The sequence below is a fragment of the Streptopelia decaocto genome (assembly GCF_964273445.1).
Source record: "Streptopelia decaocto genome assembly, chromosome: 6".
Classification (NCBI taxonomy): Eukaryota; Metazoa; Chordata; class Aves; order Columbiformes; family Columbidae; genus Streptopelia; species Streptopelia decaocto.
The window spans coordinates 38,532,523-38,555,949 of NC_138660.1; the positions used below are offsets into that span (position 1 = coordinate 38,532,523).

A 23,427-nucleotide genomic window follows, 5' to 3' on the forward strand; every position below is an offset into this window, starting at 1 on the left:
AAAGAAAGGCAGAAGGGGAGGTGGGAGTGGAGAGAACGGTGTGTTTTCAAGGTACCCTAAAAGGCCATTTGACTGTGGAGTAAATTAAGTGTATGTTCTTCAATAAGACCTTAGTGTTTGAAAATAGAATTTGTTGTTAGAAATGCAGCTGCCTGTCTGTCTAAGTTGTTTAGAAATGGTTTTATTGATGTTTTCCAATAATGCAGCACAATGCATATTGACATGACTTCATAGCTCTAATCATGTTATTTGTGCTGCTTTTCTTTTGGGAATCAGATAAAAATGAACTGGTATAGCCAAAGCCAGTGTTTAAAATACTTAGGGTCAGGTGTCAAAATGTGATTTCCCATTGGAGCAAAGCTTTAGAAACTCAGCTGAATTTACTTCAGATTTAGATTTGTACAAGGACCAGCTTGACTCTTGGTTATCATATTAGAGACTTATCCATGAAAAGGCCGAAATGTGATTCTAGGATAAAACAGTAACTTAGAGCATTGATACAGTAACTACATGAAGTAGCCAATGAAGGGACAATTTCCAAAATATCCATTCAGAGAAAAAAAAAAAAACCAACCAAAAACAAACAAAAACCCACACAAACCAACACCAAAAACCTCAAACCCTCAGCTAAGTAGTAAATTTACCCCAAATTATGCGTTGTCCCCATAAAAAAGTGAAGAACAAAGAAAAAACATAATTTCTCCCAATACCATAAGGTTGTAATTACTTTATTTTGTTGTATTATTTATCTCTGTTGAAAAAATGGGTCGTGTTTGTTTTTTGTTTATTTTTTTTTCTTGTCCTGCATAGGCCATAACATAAGGCTGTTGATGCAGAACCTGTGAAGGGTACCCTTCATTTAGGATGTAGTGACTTCACCAAATAGTAACTAATGAGACTGCATTTGCACTCCTCCACAGCACTGAAGCAGATATTTTTCCCGTAACATTTTATAGCAGAGTTGTTGTAATTATTAATTGTACTTCTCCCACAAGCAAATTTGTTGTACCAACACACATCCCTTTTTGCACAGAAGAATTTCAACCTTCTATGAAGCTATCATTTAATTTTGGGTGTCTCTATTTAAAACCAGTTAACACATATGGATAGAAATTATTAATATACCCACTCATCCAAAAAAATGATTCTGGATACTCTCCCTACTGTGATATGCTACCATAATTAATTCAAGCAAATGTTTACATTCAGAAAATTCATGTTCTTATCCAAAATAAATAAGATCTTTGGGGAGGAGGAGGAAAACCCCTCACTCAAAATGTCAAGCCCCAATACCAGGCTGATACATTTGCTCACTAAATGACATTGGCTTTTATTCTTCCTTAATCCTTCCTAACAAAACCACAACATTCAAGCCTTAAGCTTGTAGTCATTTCAGTGACAGAAGGCATTGAGATAAGGTTCTTAGGGACACGGTTTAGTGCTAGAGTTAGGTTATGGTTGGACTCGATGATTCTGAGGGTCTCATCCAACTGAAATGATTCTATGATTCTATGTGTCCTTGTCCAGACATACATACCTATTTTTTGTTTTTATTTTTTTCATATAGCCTCTATTCTGATCGTACCTTTTTTACCATTCATTGACTGTTCTCTTACAAATGTTTAGGGAAGCACAGGCACGTCTTTGCATTTTAAATACTCGGGGCTTGTTGTCCAGCTTCCTCCAAATGGAATGTGGCAGGGAAAGGATTACTGCTTCTTTCTGTGCATGCAGGATCTGCAGGGCCAGGATGGTCTCAGATGGCTGGGTGGGAAAGCTTATCTCAAAACCTCCAGTTGCAACCTGCTTTTGGGTGTTTCAGAAGGACTATTAGGTAGAAATAGGCAGAGTGGACATTGTGATGAGTATTAGCTTTATGATAGCTATTAGCTATAGAATTTAGGTTCTTCACACTTTCAGAGTGAAAGACTTTTTCACTTTCTTTTGTGAAGATATTTTAAAAACATCTTCATGAAGATACTTTGCACATGGTGTCAAAATCCAAAGCCCTAGACAGAAAGTGTACTTGATCCAATAACATGCATCCTGTGGTGGAGGGCTGGGAGCTTTCCTGCTTTCTTAAGCGCTTTTTTAGCTGCTTTTTTTTGGCAGACTGAATGTGGTCCTTCCTACCCAAATGTATTGTAGAACTCCTGGCTGGGTTGGGGGGTTTTTTCTTTGCCGATGCGTATGACAAATGCATTCGCAATTTTCTCTTTGTATTAAGGGGCTGTCAGACTCAGTCTGTGTTGCCCAAACTCCTGTATTGCAATGACAAAGCTCTAATATAATAATTACCGTTTATGTCTGCTTGTAGATAATCTAAATTGGACAAAGAGAGGGTTTCCAGGTTCCTTAGTTTTCTCCAAAGGCCGGTTTTCTACAGAGTCAAAGATGGAATCTGTGATTGGTGTTTTTCTGAGGATTAAACCACTTTGGCTCAAATACCAAATTTGTGACCTTTGAGGACACCTCACAGGACAAAGTCTAGTTTGGTTGTGTATTTTGGCTCTAGGAAGTGTTGGTGGACCATGATAAAAAAACAGAGTATAAAACACTTAATCATCCCAGAACTAGGCAACAATCCCACAACCTATTTTAAAAACATTTGATTAAAGGCAGGAGGCAGTGGCAACTGCTGGCCACAGGATCAGCATAGCATTTCTGATATAAAATACTCCCCTTTTACTCCCTGATGTAAGAACAGCTGTATGTTGTTCTAAGCAATGATGTAAGAAGAGCTCTAATAACCCCATAGTTGGGGCCACCTCCAGATGCCTCAGAACTTCTCTGATCTCTTGAAAAAGAAAGAGATGTCATTAAAAAACTGCTAATAATATGTCACAGCAGAGCTCTTCAAGAATTAGGTTTTTATCTAGGTTTTTTAAAACTTGGTTAGAAATTGCATATAAGTTTATTGTGTATTTTATTTCTTGACAAACTTCTGTTTGGTTACTTCACTATTACAACACTGTGTATCTGAAGGTTCATGTCACTTTTTCACTGGAAGTTCTGTGGTTTGTTTAGATCTCTCTTTTCAAGGCAAACTGTCCTTTTCTGTGTATTTGTTCAGCAGATGGACCTTACTGGCCTTGTGACGTTATATCAATATATATGTAAATTATTGTTGTTCTTAAAGTGACTGACATAGCAGACTTTTCTTACAAAATTGCAGAGATAGCCCACAATGAATTTTAACGTTGGCCATATGACATCCATTTAAGAAAGCTGATTCACAGCTTCCGTGAGTAGCTGCCAGAGATAAAATTTTCCCTTTATCTCTCAGCTGATACAAAACACCATTCTAATGCAAAAATCATATGAAGATTATAATTATACAGAAGCGAGTAACTGAAAAATTTTGCCCATCCTCTTTTTCTGGAAGTGAAGAGAAATTTGAGGTTTTGAAGGCATGCTATACATTTAAATTACATTTTTATTAGTCGTTCAGAAAAGACACGAAAATATGCTGATCGACTGATGTTTTTGGGGAATAAATTAAATGTATTTTAATATCGTGGCTAGGAGCATGATATTGATTCATTATCACAGTGCTGATTCCACCCTTATCTGTTGTGTCATACTTTCAGGGTGCAATTTCTGATGTTAAATTCATGTCGACAGATACATTCAGTAGACATTTATGAGCTGGGACCTAAGAAATCACGTAAACTGTTAAAGCCAGAAATTACCCTCTTGTTTCTGTGAAATAAAGGCAAAATTGAAGAGGATGGCTAAATCTGGGAGTTGGAAGTTGCTCAGGAAACAATAGATGGTGCAGCAGTACCAATAAAAGATATAGGGAGAGATTTGTTACTGTGGAGTGTTTGCTAATATGAATTTAGAGGTTATTGAGAAGCTCAAATTGCCTTTTGAGTTGATAGTTTGGAAAACAATAAGACAGGTGCATTGGTGGGTGGGCATGTGAGGGATATCTGTCCCTGGGTTCCTTGGTGCTTTTCTAGGTCTTGTTTATAGGAATCTAGTTACGTTTGGAAAGGCTTGTTGACTTTTCAGTGCTGTTCTGGTTCTCAGCAAGGACAATGTGTTTGAGTGTGGGATCCTGTTGCCTTTACTCTTTGTAATGGGGAAGGGAGAAAGAAAAGGGATAACAAATTTTCCATTTCCTTGTGCCAGTTAATTTTACATTCTGGAGTCTGACCATGTATTAGCTGTAATGTGATAGTCATGAAGCATCTAAAAACTTGTTTACTTTGGAGCAAGAAGTGTTCTTATAGTAAATTATTCATTTAGATTTAGCTTTCAAGATGCTTGCTCAGTCTCTCTTAAGCTTTGGTTAGAAATATGAATGTCGAATGAATGACCAGAGGTGAGTAGGAGTTTTTGAAACACAAGTGTAGCTGTCGGAGGCAAGCAGCCCCAGGCTGGTGATGTGCATCAACTTCTTCTCCACCACTGACACATTTTGGATCAGGTGAGTTCTCCTTATTTCACCAGTGCCTTTGTTAAGGAGAGTGGCCTGTCGGCTTCTTTCTTATCAAGGTCAAACACATCAAATGGAGTGGGACATCAGCATGATCAGATTGGAATTGCTTGCTGTCCCAATTTCTAGCTGTGTTGTGCTCTAATATTCAATCTCCTGGTTTCCTTGAAGCTAAGGTATAAAAAACATATGTGGTGTCAGGGGAACAGAGGAAAAAAAGAAATGGACAATAGTCAAGTTTTCAGCCAAATTATTATTAATCTAAACTTCCAAACCAGGGAGAGCTATGGAGGCATGGATTGCAAAGCTCTGCCAATTCTTGATGGAATTTACTGTTTTAGAACGTTGTTAATTTAACAAGTTTTATGAAAGAAATATTGGTTATCTAGTAATAGAAGCATCCAGTAGTTTTATGGAAACATAAAATGCTCTTTCAGAAATATGTCAGAAAAATACGAGCATTTTAACACAACCACATCTTTTAAAGAAGACTATTGAGAGGGTTCCACGATCCTGTGGGAGCTTACACAGAAGTCTACTGAAACAAAATCAGTTGTTGCTTTTGACTGATTATAGCCTGATGCTATGTTTGTGTGTAATCTTAACTCTCCCAAAACTGCAGCTATTTTCCCATATATGTAATATCACATCTTAAGCAACAGAATGGACTGTGAATTGAGTCTTAAGGTTGCCTTCAGAAAGCTAAATTCATGTAAGAGTTTTGACCTGCTTGCCGGTTTTGTGAGCATCATGTTGCAGTGGAGTGTTATTGGTCAAAATGCTGTTTGTCTGTTAGGGCTGGACAGTCTTTTAGAAACTGAATGTTTTTCTCCAGATATTTCCTTCATATGTAGACTAAGAAGCCACAAATTGTACTTGAAAATGGGAATAATGTCTGTCTTTACTTTCAAAGAACAAGTTTCACCTGAGATGTGATTCTTTAGTTTAGATTGTACCATTCAGGAAGAATTTCCCCCTCAACGTAAATGTTTATATCAACTCCTAAATAGAATTTGCTACACATAGAGCTGAGAAGAAAATGGAAACATTGTAAAAGTTTGGCAATCCAACAAATCCTTCTCATACAGAGGTTAGTGAGTTTGCGGGGGGGTTTTCAAGTATTAAGGATTTTATCAATTTTGAGCAAATCTGTTATAATATCCTAAAAGACATGTTGACAGAATCTGTAGTTCATCATCACTTTTATTCCCCTCAGACAGTTTGTTCTGTTCTGCTGAGGAGTTTTTCTTTGCTATTCAAACTGAACAAAAAACAGCACTCTGCTAAGCAATTGAAACATGTTGTGGCCGAGAGCATCACCCCTTAGTTCCCCCTTCTTACCTGAATATTCATTGCAAGGAAAAAGGACCTTCAGTGGCTTTAGAAACGTGTGTGAAACAAGGGAATGAAGATTGTCAGGGCACATCCAGCATTAAGTTGGTTTGCATTGCAAAAAAGCAACCTGACGTAGAAGCCCTTGAAGACAGCTCATTTTTGTGCTTTAATTAGTTGGAAGGTAAATGCTGTTTTGCAGGTGGGTTTCAGCAGCTGATCAGCCTTTCATAGTGGTGGTTTCTCTTGTCATTTTTTAAGGGATGCTTGGAGCTCTTTTAAAACTTTGACAGAAAATGTGTCAGAAAAAATGTCTCGAGCATGATAATCCTCAAAATCTCCTCCCTTGTTTTTGGAAAAAGCTTTTTGCAGCCTGTAACATAAATAGCTAAATCAGATGAAAAGGACCTATTGAGAACCATTGCTTTGGCATGAATAGAGGAGGCTTGATGAATGCTAGTTTAATTGCCCTTATATATGCTCAGGCTCAAACCCTTTTTCTAGGTAGTGTTAGAGATTGTGTGTTCATATTAGTACATTTTAAATAAAGAAATTTCATCTCAAGGGATATCACTTAAAAATCAATGTATTAATATATTTAATTCAATATTATAAGCCTGGAGTAAGTCCAATCTTAAACCGTCTTTAAAATTACACTAAGCTACCTCAGTTGAAATGAAATCTATAAAACTGCTTTTCCATGATGAATGTAAGCATGGACAATTTCTTTTTAAAATAAGGAAGAAATCAAAGATGTTCTTTGTATTCACTCTGATGTTTTTGTACTAAAAGCCATTGTTAGACCATACAGTAATCAATTGCTGGTGTTGGCTATTGTGTAAGTGTGACTTTTGCGGTACTTCATTAGCTTGATTCAGGTCAGGTTGGTTGAAATAAAATCATCTGAAGCAAGTCTCATTTTGTGTGGCATTTAACAAGTGCGAGATGATAATTACTGTCACTGAAGCGTGACTGCTTTTGTAATGAATACTTTCCACTTGCATTCAGAGTATGTAGCTCCATGTGTGTAATACAGCATGCTTTAATCTTAAAATAATAAGCAAATTTGAAATTGAATTTATAGTTCAATAAAGTTGTATTTGATGGGGGTTCTGGCTTCAACAGTCAAGTGATCCATGTTTGCTTTTAATTACATAGTGCTGGAGAGATCTTCTGTACCTCTTTTTGTGATGGCCTGTGTTTCCAAATAGTTGTGTTGATAATCAAATCTGAAAAGCGCAGTTTAAAATTGGTTAATGAAGTTAAGTGTTAGCCCAACACATCATGGTTTTTCCTCTGTGCTGTTCAATCAAACCAGTATTATCTGATTTTACAGTGGTTTTAAAGTTATCCTCTTGCATTTAGATGGGAATGTTTGTCTTATTCGCCTTCCCATTGATCTTGCCCGCTGATGATACTGATGTCACCTTTCTGTTCACCTAAAGTCAATACATTCAGCTTTAGATTAAGAGCTACTCCCTTTGTGCTGGAAAAAATAAGTACAAGAGGGTGGCTTTGCCTTCTAGTCCTCCTGTGCAGTGGTAGAGCTAGTGTGCTATATGTTAATATATGCAAGGGCTGTTAATGTAAGCAAGGTATGCAGGGAAGTTGTAAGGTCTCTTCTGGCACTAATAAATGCCACGTGTGTGCTGTGTTCCTCTGTTTAAAAGTTCTTCACCAAAACTCAACCTGTTTGACTGAGAGTGTGGGAAAACTGAGAACCACTGAAATTAAAAACCAGAGGTACCAAAAAAAAAATTATGTGTATATATATATATATATTCATATATATGTATGAACTGAGGAAGAAAGTGCCATCTTTTCTTGGATGGTAAATATTATTTAAGTCTTTCTTCAAGAACGTTAGTCTGAGGGTCCTGCAGTCTAAAATTGGAGAATGTGTTGGGTATGTATGCTATAACTTGTGTTTCATTATTTCGAAAGATACTGAGGAAAAAAAGAAGGCAGAAAAAAAAGATTTTATGAAGGTCAGTAGGTGTAGGCACCAGCTGTAGACCTGGGGAATGAACCCAGTCCTTTCTTCCTGCTGGAATCTTCTCCCAGCATGGCTTATTTGGCTCCCTGCCACCAGTAGAAACTTCTGTTAATCCCATTAGTGTGACTACTTATGACTTCTTCTCATAAGTGGTGACCTAATTGTTTGTAAGTGATTAGATAAAATTTCATTAAGGGTTAGGCCATGAATGATAGTGGGTGGGCTGTTTGGGGTTGCTTACTTGGGTGTGGGATGACATCTATTGGGAGTCAGATTCTCTCTGTCCATCCTTCTGAAGGGCTCAGGTGCCCAGAATAAAATCTGAAGCAGCAATGCCAGAGCCAGGGAGCTCTGAGACTATGCAAACAGCCATTTAAGTTGCATTTTCACTTACGTACTGTTGAACTATTTTGCCTACTACTTCTCTTTGTGACTCTATTGCTTTTAAATGCAATTTTGAAATGCTGTGTTTCATAATTATTTGTGTGACATTTAGTTGCATAAAAAAGAAGAACATTATGACTAGAATCAAGTAGGCAGGGGAAAAAGTATTTGTTAATGGAAAAAGCAAAAGCTTCATGCTAGTAAATATTTTACCAGTTTATGAGAGAATATGGTGTAGGAAAGCTTTTTAAAAGGTCAATGAATTTCTATTAAATTGCTCTATTCTCATTGCCTTTAAAATTAAGCATGCAAGGTCAACATTAAAAGCCTTACGTTTAGTGGCTGAATTGCCATTTAAAGCACAAGTTAAACACTTGGGCTTAAGAAACAGAAAGAATTAATAACTTTTACTTCTTCCTACCACTCTTCCAGGAGCTGTTATTTACAGCAATAATTTTAGATCCACCTCCTTTGGTTGGATATTTCCAAAATGGAAGTGGTCTGTATGTAGAGAATCTAAGTGTACATATACCATCAATGCTAACCTCTTGAAGTGTCAGATCTGGTCAGTCTCATATAGGTAATTCTCCTAATGAGTCTTCTGATGCTTTTGATTGCTTGATAACTCCTAAAGGAAGCCAGCCAGGGAAAATACATAAGCTACCCATGTCATGCTGTGTTACAGGGCTATGTGTGCTTTACATCTGTTAGGAACTTCACCTTCCATTCCTGTTGGAAAAACATTTGGTCAACAGGGGGCTTGACACAAATTGAGGATGCAGAAAAAAATAATATAACCAACAGGCATGTCTCACATTCTCAAGGAAAGACTCTAAATTACACCAGGATACTGCTGAGCACTGATTCCTTCCTATGTATTTTCCCCTTTCTTTTCAAGGACAAAAAATTGTCATTCCTTGTCTGCTAAAATCTGTATTTTTCTTGCATTATTGTTTTTAAGGCAATTTTTTTTTTTTAATAAGAGAAGATTGCTAACAGCTGCAGCACCTGTGAAATTCTCATATCGAACTTAAAGGGATGCTTCATTTATTTAACTTTTAATGTGATTTAGGTTAGAATGACCTTTTATTTGTGTCATATTAAAATCCATTTCTTGAAAAATTAATATTTTCCTTCACGTTGCATGTATTGATTATTAGTGTTGGTATTTATTCACAATTAAAAGTACAGTAGGCAAGGAGGCTTGATCTAAAGCCTTCTGGCATTTCTACTTCACTGCATTTTGGTATTAACCTTTGTAAGCATGTAAACAGAGGAACTGTACTTTTAAAAGATCTACAAGAAAGTCAAATGGACCAAACTGGTATTAATCTGTCTTTCAAATTTTGGGCTAACCCACCTCAAAAGAGTTCTAGCTGATAAAGGAGTGCAGTTTTTTTGACATGGTGTTGAATAGTCTCCATATAAAAACGCAAGTTTGATCTCGGCAGCATCTGCACAAACCTCAATGTTCTGATTTTTAGTGCTAAAAAGTAACAACTTTCTCTTCAGGAAAGTATTTTTTTTCTTTTAATGTTACATAAGCAAGACTGAAGCAGCAAAATATAGGAAAGATTAGAAAGAAGCAATTTAGCTTAGCAAGAGCTATATAGATTGTGGAGGGTGACAGAAGCTGTCAGTATTGATTTTATGCCACTTTCCTGTCTGACCTTTCGGATTCCAGCAGGCACTCTTAAAGAGGATTTAGCTTGTAACAAATTAAAGATATCACAGAACAATTGCTGATTCATATTACGAGAGCTGACCGAGCTCCTTTGCTATCAGTGCAGTCTTATTGTACCCAGGGACATCGTCATTACTTGATTTAGTGTGACCCTGTAGATAAAACTGTTTATAAAAGCAAGGTTAATGATGATAAATGAAGTTACCTTCTGCTTTATTTTATACACATGAATGTGTATACAGATGTGTATACTTAAATATATAATTTTAAGCTTTGGCTTGTAAAATTTATGACATGCAAAGGAATAAAAATGCACCAAAAGCATTGATGAAACAATGCTTAAAATTAAGTAAGCCATTACAAATACTCATATATATAAGCTTCATCTGCATTGCTGTGGATGAGGTTGGAAGGAAAACCCCAAGTGCTTTGTCTTCATTTGACACCTCCTGGCAGCATCTCAACACAAAACTTCAACTTGAGCATACTCTGCTGAGTCCCATTCCACCCCACTTGGAAGAAATAAATTGCTTGTCTGGAATGGTTGAAAAACTTCAATCTAACTTAATCATCTTGAATTATTGTACCTTATGATGGAATTCAGTTTGGATAAATAATTATTTTTTCACTGGATGCCCCAAATAAATATAATAAATATGTAATAATAAATAGGAAAATTCCTTGTGACTGTTAGCACAATTTCAAGAAACAAGACATTTCTATGTGATAAACCTGTGCTGTATTAATGGATTTTAAAATCCCACAGGAATATTGATCCAAAAGGTCTGTCTGTGCCTCCACTGTGAAAGGGGCTGAATATTGGTGGGGCACAGAGCACTAGGGGGACTGGCATCATCGTGACCACCTCCAGCTCTCACCACTTTTGTGCTCTGACAGCCCTAACACTTCTCTCTGGTGAGGTCAGGATTAAAACCACCTTGAGTTTAGACTTCAGCCTGAGGCTTTCCACTGTGCTGACTGTTTTTTTTTCTAACACTGATTTTACCTCATTTCCCTGGTTTTTATGGGTCATACCCTTTGGGGATTTTTCTTTGTAAAATTGAGCCTGGGCTGATTGTTTCCCAAATCCATTTTATATTACTGCAGGAAATTCAGCAAGACAGTAGATCGCTTTAGCTATTAGGTAGCATATCTTAAGTCTGGTTTCCAAAACTAGATTTATGGTGCTGTGCTCAATAGGTGTACATGTTAATGTACATATGTGCATATATGAAATGGAAAACACATTTCAGTCTAACTTAATAGAGAAGCAATAGTCTCAAAGTTTTGTGTGTTTTACAATGATGGAGGATCTAGTGGAAGAGGAAAAGACCACAGCATAAGCATGTTATTCATAAATGTTAGAGGATCCACACTTAAAACACAGGTACAGAAGCAATCAGCCCACTGCTGCAGTTGCTGGCTGAGCTGTTTTGTTAAAGAACAAAGTCCAAGATCTTTAAGGTTTGGGAATATATTTATCTTTTTGTCTGCTCACTGATACTTCAAGATCAGTTTTTTAAGTAGGCCTTGCTAAGCTCTGTATCCTGAATGTCAGCTTTAGGATTTTTTTATAAATAGCAATAATAAATTACGTTGGTTTACTATTAACTGTAGATAAGCTGGAACCCTGTTAATTTGACTCCTATGTCAGCAATATTGCAGATACTGTTGCTTTTTAACAAAAACAATTAGCGGGCTCAGGAATGCTAATTTTGCCTACGTTTCACTCATGGTTCCTGCTGGAAAAGCCTGTTGTGTATCCAGCAGTTTCTGTGGCACGGGGCATTTATCTGCAGCTTGTTTCTTCAAGGCAGCTGGAGTTCCTTTCAACTAAAAAGGGAAAACTCTTGGCTGGGCAGGCATGCCTTAGGGCTTAAAAGAGTTGAAAAAAAAAAAAAAAAGAGTTGAAAAAAAAAACCAAACCAGCACTTGTAGGCAAGAAATCTATTTCTTTTACAGAATGCCTTCTGGCGGCTCCTCAATGTATGTTTCTACCTAGCGTGTTGTGCCATTATTTCTCTCTTCCAATCTTTTTTTTTTTCCTAGTTGTATTGGAGAATTCTTGAGCCTCAAGGTCATGCTGCTCCTGTAACTCATGGGCAGTTCACAATCCTATAGCAACTACTTTGTGAAGACTAAATAAATATCTTTGGATCCATTGGCTTTTGGAAACGTAGAAGTACACATTTATCAGACAGAGCACAGGACATACGTGGAATGCTTTTCCTGCTGGAGTTTCAAATTGAACCTGATGGTTTTTGCAAGGTCCCTGTTATTAGGAAAAGTCAAGATGAGTGTGTTAGCGCTGCTCACATGGGTTTTGTGGTTCAGCATCTCCCTCTCTGATGACACTGCAGTGTCTGACAGATTGGCAGAAATAGTCCATTGATCTGCAGTTGTTTCTTGGTCTCTAGTCTGGCCATGAGCTTTTCTGAGTGTGTATTGAAAGTGTATTTAAAACCCCATTTCTTTACCTGACAGCATGACAACATGTCATTCTCTGCAGGTCACAGCATCATAAATGCTCCATCTGCCAATTGTTTCTTACACAAGTAAAGAGAAAAAATCATTAGAAGTCATTGGAAAAAAAGATATTCGCTGTGGGTCATCAATTACTGGATTTAGTATATAGACTGCTGATTCAGCAGCAGCTCTGCTTACTCCAATCTCCTTTGTTTTGTTTTGTTTTGTTTTTGTTTAACCCAGGGTCATTCAGAAGTTTGCAACATTTTAAATCATCTTTTCAGAGAGAACAAAGACCAGGCCCATCTCATCTCAGAGATGCTGTGTCTGGTTCTAATACTGCAATAAGGTCACTCATAACTTGGTTAGCATAGATCTGCCAAGGTAAATCAGGGCTCCTGCAAGGCTCTTCTCATACTTCGTCAGCTCGCAAAACAATCTCAGAAATGAAGGAACAGGATCGTCAAAACCTGTTTGTGTGTTTGCAAAGCCCTGTTCTTACAGTCTCATTTATCTTTGTCTAGGTAGTGTGACAGTCTTCACTTAGACCGAGCGTCTTCATCACCCTCAATTACTTCTTGTGAAGAGTATTTTGAATCTAACCAAAAATATAAAAAATTTTTAGAGGGATTTTTTTCAAGGAGTTTTCTCTATAACAAATTTAAACTTAATTCTATTTTCCATTAGGACAAGGTTCTTCTCTGGGCTTCTGGGTAAAAAGATTTATTTGCATGATGTAAAGATTCCAAAAGAAATTATGCTTTTTTATTTTTCATCATTTTTTTTTCTGGTGTTCAGATGAAGTCTTTTTCTGATTGTGGTAACACTGAGGGTTAATTTTAGGAAAATATTTACTGCATCATATTGCACCATAATGCAGATCATAATATCACACATATTCAGAATCAGATAACTGAGGAAACTCAGGAGAGTAATTCCTAGTGTGCTTGGGGGTTTGTTATTGTTGTGGTGGTGATTTTTTTTAACTAAAATTGGTCCATTGGTCCAGCCCTACGAGATATGTTCCATTTAATAACCACGTCTGTGTAGGAGTTACTTCTGTCTAGCAGGATAAGCTGATATGGCCCATCAGCTATATATCAGAATAGAATATCCTCTGTTTTGCAGCTGGAATTGTTTCCTGTGTCCAGGACTTGCTGGGTAGGCATGGGAACCTGCCTGGGAGCGTTTCAGACCTGGCCCAGGTCTAAGGTCTCTTTTTCAATGGCTGGGGATTTAAGTGCCGGTGGCATATCACTTCGAAGCACATAATGTAAGGTTAGTCCTGTTGGGTCCCTGAAGCTATAAAAAGATAGTAAATTTGCATGAAAAGGTTTAATGGTCTGGAAAGCCATAGTAAAAAGGAATCCGTAAAAGAGTCTGTTAAGAAAAATCACTGACCCAGTTGTGGGGATTTCCCGAGCATTTACTTCAGTAAGTAAGTAACTGCTTCTAACAAACACATGGGCTGTGAAAATGCAATGGACCTATTAAATTCAAAATACATTTTGAAACTTCCTCAACAGGGCAAATATAATGCTCACATTTTTGGGACATTGTTTTACATTTAAATAACAAAGTTTCAGATTTGTTAGAAAGTAGAACTGAGTGCAATTTTAACTAGTCATGGAGAAGTTGTGTTCTTGAGAGGAACAAAATGGGACAAAAACATCCTTATATCAATTCCAAGATTATTATATTCCTGTTGCTTTTTTTTTTTTTTAAAAAAAAAGGGAGTCGAAAACTTAACAAAAAATCAATATAGACATTGTCAATAAAAATCCTGCAGAAAAAGAATTATTAGTCAAGCACAGCAGCCAAAGCTGGGAAAACTAAACTCAGTAATCACCAAGAATTCTGATCTTGAAAGTACAGGTATGCAGACTTTGTGTGTCAGTCCCACAGATCAATCACATGCTCAAAATCAAATATATTTATAAAATGTGGTCCAGTTTCTGTTTTTCTGATGCCTTGGGCAACTTTACTGGCAATTTTTCTTTAACGTTTACAAATTAATAGCAGCTGGTCAATTGGCAGCCAGGTATCTTGAGGTGAAATAAATAACCAACTCCTCTCACCCTTCCTTGGGTCCTGAAACACCTTACAGCAGGCATGGTTGTACCCCCTCGGGTTGAGGGCTGCTGGGCACAACCACTGACATCTGTTCCAGTGCACGGTTTTTGTGCTCAAGAGGGGTTTTTCAGTCCATCTGCAGGGCTGCAAGTTCGGCAGGGTTAAAAGACAGTTCATTTAGTGTGTCACTGGAAGGATTAAACAGAAAAACCTGATTTTCCCAAAGAACGTAATTACATTAGACACTTACCTGTCAGTGAAATTACATTAAGTAGCTATGAAAATCTTTAGATGTCTGCATGCCTGCTATAAGGAAATTAAATGCCAAAAATCAACCCCAGGATGTTTTTAAATAAAAATTATGCTCTAATTAAAGTGCGTGACTGGACTATTTAATGTAGAGGAGTAAAGAAGATTAATGCCAGGCTCCTTCGTCCCTTGCTTATCATTAAACAGTGATGAACATTCAGTGAAGCTGATGTTATCTAGAGTTAAACCTTCTTCCTTTTCTACAGCAAAGCCTTCTTCAGTTACGCCTTGTTTGGACTTCAAAAGACTAGTGGTAGAGATGGAGTAGATAAATTCTTCTCCATTATAACTAGACACATTCTTTCTCATCAGCACTGATGAAGAGTTACTTCTTAATACAAGTATCCAAGCAAAGATCTGTGGCCAGTGCTCTCACCTTCTAAGTGTATGCTCTGCCTGGAAGTTGGTTTTAAAGCACTGGAATAAATAAATGGGTCTATGCACAAGAGTTAGTTTTAATGGCAAAAAACCCCACAATCAAGTGATTTTATGAGTCACAGTTAAAAGTAATTATACAGTATAAGTGCTTTAAGTAAGTTAATGAGACAGGCAAATCTGATAACAAATTGCTGTCTCATCATAAGCTTCCTTTCAAGTTAATTCAGTCTTAATGTTGCATGATGCTGTTCTTCGTTGCTTTGCTCTCCACCAAGTCCAGCTCGGTCCCTGTTCACATCTGTCTCACTCCTTTTAGTGTAGGGGTTGTGGAATTCAACTGTTGGCATTAATTAGGGACATGGTTAACAAATTTGGTGTTTCAAAATTGAAGATGGCATTAGGAAGCAAACAACACTAATTGGAATAAATTTTGCTATTTCCTTCTAATTTCACTGTGTCATTTATCCTAATGCTAGGGTGTTTATCTAAATGTGAAATACTGTCTGTGTGTTTATTAGGAAGCCGAGAAAGCAGTTTTATAATTATTTGCATGTCTTTCAATAGCGTTTTCAAGTACACACATAGCACAGTACTGATTAGCTCTGTTGTATGTAATGAGTGTTTTGGTTGGAACTGGTTGCCTGCAGGTGATCTCAAAAAGAAAGTAAAGGGAAGGTGGGAGATTTTCAACCCTTGATGTTTGATTAACGTAGGGGTCTTCAGGATACTGCTTCTTCCTTGGGCCCATCCTCATCCAGGACAGTGAAACTGTGGGGTCATTGCTGGTGGAAACTCCTTTGCTGAAAGGAGGATGTCAGAAAGGAGCAAGAAATCAAGGAAATAGTATCTGGTGCTCATGACCATGTGAGTTTTAGGTCTCATCACATCTCCCAGCTAATGGGAAAGTTTCAGGTGAGGTAATCAAAAAGAGCTGACAAGATTCTTGGTATTTATTTTCCCAGCCAGTCTCCTTGTAAACTTGGTATAAATCTGAAGCTCACTATACAATGCTTGGAAATGAATTTGTAAAGATCCATGAGCAATTTGATTAATGCATCTAATTGCCTTTTGCTTTGGTCTGAATGCCTTGATAAGGACAAGAACCTTATAAATAATAGGGTTTGGTACTAGACAACATTAATATTGTTAACATATTCTATTTTTTATTTATTCCTTCAAGTGCATCAGTGGATGATGTACAGACTGCTGTCATGAGTAATAGTGTGATACGCGAAGATACTAAAGGAATTAAATCTACCAAGTCATACCAAGATTGATAGCAGAGGAGAGATGTTAGCAAATTGAACATTTTATTCAGCAAAATCTGCTTCTTTGTGCTGTGTTTGTAATACCTAGTAAATATACCAGAAATTAAGGAATCCATTGTGTCCACAGGTAATGCAATTAATTTACTATATATGAGTGTATTCTTAAGCACTAGCTGATTTTTTATTTTGGTAACAGCGTGTTTTTTGGCAGATTCTTTCACATAAATACAGCTACTATACAGAGTAGTTTTGCTGAATCAAGGGTATTAGCTTGATGTTTTTTCCTATATTCAGAATTTCCTTTTTTTTTTTTTTTTTTCTTTTTTTCCCCCTAGTTACTGGGACATAAAAAAATGCTTTAAATATTTTTTATGAAACAAAGTTACCCTGGAACATCTGCCCAGTCTAATATGGTCTAATCCAGAGGATCAGACCAGAGCAGTTTAATCCTCTCTGGGATGACTATACCAGTAAATTATCCTGAAGAAGGGATTTATTTCTGTAAGATGTTTTACTTTGCAGTGACTGCAGGCCTGACCCTTTTAAATCTACAGTAAATGCAGAATAGCTTCCTGCAATAAAAGGAGCTCACATTTACTGTAAAGTAAGAATATTCACACTGGCGATCACCATAGAGTAGATCATGTATTATGAGTTCACACTCTTGCTTTTTTCTCTAGTTGACCTTTCTGCAGACAGTAGAAGTGTGAGGCTGAAGTGCACTCCATAAAAATATTCACTAGGCCGAGGCATCCATTCAGCTCTCCAAAGTTATCAATGTGAAGTGTTTAGTGTTTCTGTAGCTTTCCTTCTTTTTCTCTCTTATCACGTGAGCAGAAAGTCCTCTCTGGGTAAGTTACACGTAGCTCCTTTGTGGATGAAGCCCCCTCTTAATTCAATTTATCAGACTTTTGATGTAGCATTCGCTCAGGCTTAAGGCTTGGGAGGACGGAGAAGAAGGGTTTAGAAAAATAAAGCCAGCCGATAGATGCAATTGCTTATTAGAGATCTTTCAAATAAATTATGAAAAATAGCTACAGTGAATTATAGCTGTTGGCTTTCAGATAATAAGCCTTTCAGGAAAAAAACTAATGAAACTAAGTGACACTCGGTTCTGAGTTTCATTACCAAACTGAGTCATAATTCAAAGTTCTTTTCACACTTCCAGGATGGCTTGCAAATCTTGATTAAATTGAGGCTAAGCTTGGTCATATTTAACCATTTTAAGTAAGCTTTTTGGCTGCCAATTTACTCCAGGAATATTCTTCTCAAGAAGGTTCCAGGTCACTCCTATCTGCAATCCGTTGGCCAACACTGTCAATGTCCAGAGAGTGTAAATTTTTTTACTGTCAGTTTTTGGGCAGTTATCCCTCATCAAAATCCACAGAGCTTGCAAAAGCCTCCTCTTCCCAGGCAGTACTCCTTGCAAAATCAATGGACATGGCCCAGCAGGAAGAGAAGCAGCAGCCTCGTTTCTCCTGTTCCCCCTCCCCATCCATCCATCCTTGACATCAGATTTTCCTCGGCTCCCGATGCCAACCAGCAACAGCAACTTCTCAGTCCTGACACAGCCTGGGAGTCCCGTGGCTGCAGGGAATCTCCTGAACACCCTCCATTAAGGGCTTGATTAAGGGTTTATTCTGTGTGTATCTGTGCAGTACAATAAGCTGAAGTCTTAGAAAGGACTAGGAGAGAAAGATGTTTGGATAAGTGATTCAATATCTTTCCTAACAAAATAAAATAAAATTAATAAGTCTCATCTGGTTGTCTTAGGAGCTAATGTGAAGAAACTACATGTTTTTAATGTTTCGTGGTTGTTTGTGGTGCAACACAATGCAAATTTTTGTAAAAATAAACACTTATGCTACTACTGCCTTAGAAATTTTTTCTGCAAATGTATTCCTGTTGGAGATAGATACTTCACTGCCCACAATTAATAGTTAATGCTATTGCCTACGCTTGGATCCCAAAGCTGGTATCTCAGCTGTGAGGTTTGTTAATGGCTGTTGCTGCCACTGAAGAAGTGTGAGGTTTCTGGAGTCAGGGGAAATTTAGTAGTTGGATAGAAATGTCTCCTGCCAGCAAAATATTATACTGCAGCGAAGGATGTAGGTGATAAAGGAGTTCTATAAAAGTGTTGGTTTAGTGTTCTATCATGATTTTTAAAAATTCATATGTTAAGACTTACTACAAAAAGGAATAGGGTAGAAAGTAGAGAATATTAATATAGTGCTGTACTTCTTTTAGAGGTTGTGAAAAGAACAAGCAGAAGTGGTGAGTGGCCTTGATGTGAGGAATGCCTGAATAAACTAGAGCTACGTAATTCAGAGAGCAATACCTGAGAGACGGGATGGTAGGGGCTGGATGTAATTGTGAATAACCCAGTAAAAGGGAATTAAAAAATGGGTGTTTATGACCTTTTCCAATATGCAACAACTGGAACTAGCAGAACACATCTGCAAAGCAATGCAAAGAGAATGGTCCTTAGTTAAGGGTCTCTTGTACAGAATAAAATCTTAGACAGGTTCAGAGGTTGACCTGACCCAATACAGCCATGCCTATGTTCCTAAAGTCAAATATATTTGGTTCTTCTCATTTAAAAGTCCTGTTTTTCCTCTCTGTTGGGCATGATCAAACTCTATTATTGCTTCTACTTATTTGTGTCTAATTTAGAGGATGTGATGACATTCTCTACATTGCCTTGAAATTGTCATGTAATGTTGTGAAGTAAAATTAACCTTACCCAATAAAGAACCCTAGCTGGAAGAATTTAGTAGTACAAACCTGAAGATCATGATGAGATTTTATTGCTTTGCAGTAAAGTTGTTCATGGGCTTCCATGGGGTCTCTGCTCCATTAGGATGCTTTGGGCATGTGGAATGTAATTGCATTCAGGTTAGGTTCTGCTATGTAATAAGTATATTTGTTCAAAAATTATGCTTTACGTCAAAAGGAACACTGGTGAAGTTACATAACTTTATTCAGTGTGCTGTTCTACATTAGTAAGTCATGCAAAATTTTGCAACACCGTGGTGTGAGATCTTTACATAAAGAAAAAATATTATTTAAATCACTGTTTTGTCTTAGAAGCCATCACATTCACTCTTGTCCATCGCAGATGTGATATATAATATTTCAGAGTTCTGATAATTTCCCCAAATCCAGAATTTTATTTTTTTGTGTTTTAAAAAAGCAAAATTAGTTGGCATCCTTTTGTAGAGTATGAGAATTACTTTTAAAGTGTTTCAGGAGTGTTTCTCCTTAGGGTCTCAACATGGTGTCTCCACTCCATCAGCATCTTGGTAATAATTGAAGTGGTTCAAAACCTGTAGTTTCTTACTAGTTAATACCAAAAATTAAGTGCAGAGTTTCCATACAGCATAATGGTATTTCCAAGTGTAAAATACTGCTGTTTCTTGAAATAAAATGCTAGGTCACTTTGGTTTTAAATAAAACATGTTTTATGAAACATCATTTTGAAAATGTGGTAGGAATGTGTGAATTCTTCACATGTCAGCCAGTATTCAAAACACCACTCTAAAGTGACATTTGCAATTCTTTTAATGGGCAAAATTTTGATGAGGGAGTACTTCAGTTTGGGTATGAATCAACAGTGTTTGCTAGCAGTCCAATCATGCTGAATTACATATGAAGTACTATTTTAAATAAGTACTTTGTGGATATAATTCTTTTTGCATGACTGTTGTTCCTCTCTTTTTTTAATAACATTGTTATGAAAATATTCTAATCTGATAAAAATATTTTTTCCATTTTAAACTCCCAAAATATATTGGAAATATATGAGTCCTAAGCTGTGAAAGCTACTAATACATAAGGACATTTTCCCCTAAATTAATTCAGTTTTAGGTGTACTGATTATGAGATCATCTTTTATCTTAATCTAACCAAACAAGGAAAAAGAAAGAAGGGGAGTTTTGGGTCAGTTCCGAGAGCTCACAGTTATTAAATTTTGTGAAACAAATCAAATTAGTGTGTTTTCTTAAACAATATTTGACATTTTGGGGATTTCATGGTGTGATTTTATCCCAGACAGTCTAGTCAAAAGCAGGAATCGTTGCACTGAAGTTCTATATGTTCAATGTTCACTGCTATTAAACTAATTTGAGATGACAGACCATTTCCATGCTGTTTCAGAATGGGCCATGTTATCTTCAGTGTATTTAGGAAATTAATAACTATGACTTGTATGTAATTTGCTCATAAATGGTAAGCCAGGTTGTTTGTAATGCTTTTGCTAATGTATGGTAAACGGAGATGTGCATCGGTCTTTCTAATGCTGGCTGACAAATAACAAAGCCATGGAGGATTCTCGTTACCTCTCAGCTCTGAAAATGTTCCTCATGTTTTCGTGTGTATATGCCTTCAAGAGGGACCCAGTAGGGTTTCTTTTACTTTCTTTTCTTGCTAGTAAGCACACATTCTTGTAAAAGCCTGATAGTTTGTACTTTTGTGCTTATTCTCCTTGGGTATATTACCCAGCAGATCTTTAGAGCAGTGAGTCTTGGAGCAAAATTAACTCAAAATAGCCTCCAGCATGATAAATATTTGTATTTGGACTGAACCTGGGGGCAATCCTTCTAGCCTCTGATGGAGTCCCTGAGGGGAGCTGGCAACTGTAGAGCAAATTGAAATGTGCAAATCTTCAGCCTCACAGCAGAAACAGTAAATATGTGCAGTGTAACACAGCAAATATGTGAAGGCTTTTAGTTAGGGAGGTGTGTAAATGTTTACAAATATGATTAAGTGCAGAGCACAAAATCCATTTGCAGCATCAAAGGCAAAACTAAAATTACTCTTTCCTGCCCCCCTCCAGGATTATGCTGAAAAGAAAAACACGATAGCGAAAGCTCTGGAAGACCTTAAAGCCAACTTCTACTGTGAACTCTGTGACAAGCAGTACTATAAACACCAGGAGTTTGACAATCACATTAACTCTTATGATCATGCTCACAAACAGGTAAGAGGAATCTGCTCACTACTTCAACTTAATTTCAGGCAGAATAATGAAATAAATATCCTTCAGGTGGGCTTGGGAATCACAAATATTTACGTGGGATTTTACAGTCAAAAATTCTGAGATGCAAGAAAAGTGAATGTGAACAGTTGTGAAGAAGAACAGGGAATGATGAAAAATATGTTGAAAAATGTAAATGTATGATTTCCTTGTTATCAGTTTAATTTTCTACATAAAGAAATACTGCAGTATACCTAAGAGATTTCTGGGAAGCATTTGTTGCAACAGATAGGAAACCTGACATACTCCTTGGTAAACTTTCTTTTTTGCACAGATACAGTTCTGAAATGGGCTATAATTTCACTTAAGCACACTGAATATATATTTAAAAAAAAAAAAAAAGAAGGAAGTGGTAACGAAAATTTACTGCTCAGATTGCAATAACCTATATGTAAGCTTTAAAACTTTGGTATTTACATTTTTACCACTGGATTTTATCACCACACTTCCAGGTTGTGTGTCCTGCTTTGGTAATATAAAAGCAGTGCTTCCACGTAGTAAGTGAGGCAATGCATCCCAGTGCAATGTCCTGGTCTCTGGAGGGGTCAGGACTGTATAATTCCAAAGAAAATACAATGCACCTTGACTCCACCAAAGAGATATGTAATGGTAATTTAAAGATATGTAATAACCATACAGGAAATGTCTACTTAGTCCACTTAGCTGGTAATTATTCTGTATCTTTTTTTTTTTTTTTTTTTTTTTTAATGTGGTGAAATCAAATGGTAGGGGATCTGGATTGATTGCTTTTCGTTCTAATTGAATCTCCCCTTGTCCTGTAGTTTTGCTCAGGGTGAACTTAGATGAATTGCTATATGTGCTTTATACCTTTATTATGTAAGCCAATTATTTGCTTTTCTTTCCTTCAGTACTTCTCCCTGAAACACCTTCCTCTCTCTCACTGTTATTTTTAATTAGAGCATCATTTACACTGTCAGATTTACATTTTGTGAGTATTACATTTAGTTTTGGGAACTATGGAGAAATGGACCTCAGCAGTAATAGCAATCTATGAGAAACTGGAGAGAAAGATACATTAGATAAGAAATTAGCAGGTAGCTTCATAGATATTTATTATGAGTTGTGGAAGTTGTGAATATTTTTAGTTAAAACACAGCTGGAACTGGTTCCTCAGGCATTATGTCACCCAGCAGCACCTTGCGGATGGAAGGCAGGAAAAAATAAACTATGGGCAGAGTCTTCCCCTCTTGAACTCTATTTAGGTTTTTGAGGTTTGGTTTGGTTTTTGCTTTGGTTTTGTTTTTTGTTGTTTTGTTTTGTTTTGTTTCTTTTTAATGTGCTCTGAAGCACCTTTAAATAATGAAAACCCAGAGGCTGCATCAATTGATGAAAAATTGATTTTGAAACTGAGGTCAGGTGTGAGACTGAATTAGGGACTTGCTTCCAGTGGTTCACATGGCTGTCCTGGTTTTCTGGCAGCTTTAGGCAGGAGATGCTGGGCATTGCACCAGCGTCTGATGGAACACGGCAGATCCTATCTCTCCTTTGTGTACGCAGCTTGTGTGTAAGTGTTTGCATGTGGCTTTGTGGGTGTTCAGTGAAACACAGAAAACCATTCTCTTCCTCTGTGAGACATCCATTAATCTGATCTCCCTAGCAGGAAATGAGATGAAAGTTTACAGTTTTCCAGTAGAAAAAATGTTATGGATGTTTGTTTGGACACACTGATCATTTTCTGTGATATCACTGGCGAATAAGACTATTGATTCCTGAGATTAAAACATTATGTCAAGTTCAACTCTTCTGGAGTATTTTTATGGTGGTTTCTGTTGGCGTTATAAAGACAAACCATTCCTCTTCCCATATTTTGGGTGAAAAAGAGAGCAGGCAGCATATGCTGCTGTGCAGGCTCACTCAGATGTGCTGAAATTTCAAGGAACTTCATACTACGTGCCTTTATGGAGCAGTCTAATTTTACTAAGCATGTTAGAGCCATTGGCAGGTGTTGAATGCTCTGTGGAATGTTGTGATTTTATCTTAAAACGTCCTTCCTCAATGGCAGAGATTCTCCAGCAGTTCAGTGAGAGGAACGGATGA

General features: G+C 37.1%; 1 protein-coding gene across 1 annotated transcript in view; it reads left to right on the plus strand.

Annotated features, from left to right (window-relative positions):
- Positions 1 to 23,427, plus strand: part of ZNF804A (zinc finger protein 804A) — a gene marked incomplete at its 3' end in the record, with an annotated part of 149,524 nt that overhangs the window by 88,634 nt on the left and 37,463 nt on the right. The window contains exon 2 of the mRNA XM_082055673.1: positions 21,169 to 21,312. Coding sequence (XP_081911799.1) covers positions 21,169 to 21,312 — 144 coding nt within the window. The remainder of the gene's footprint in view (positions 1 to 21,168; positions 21,313 to 23,427) is intronic.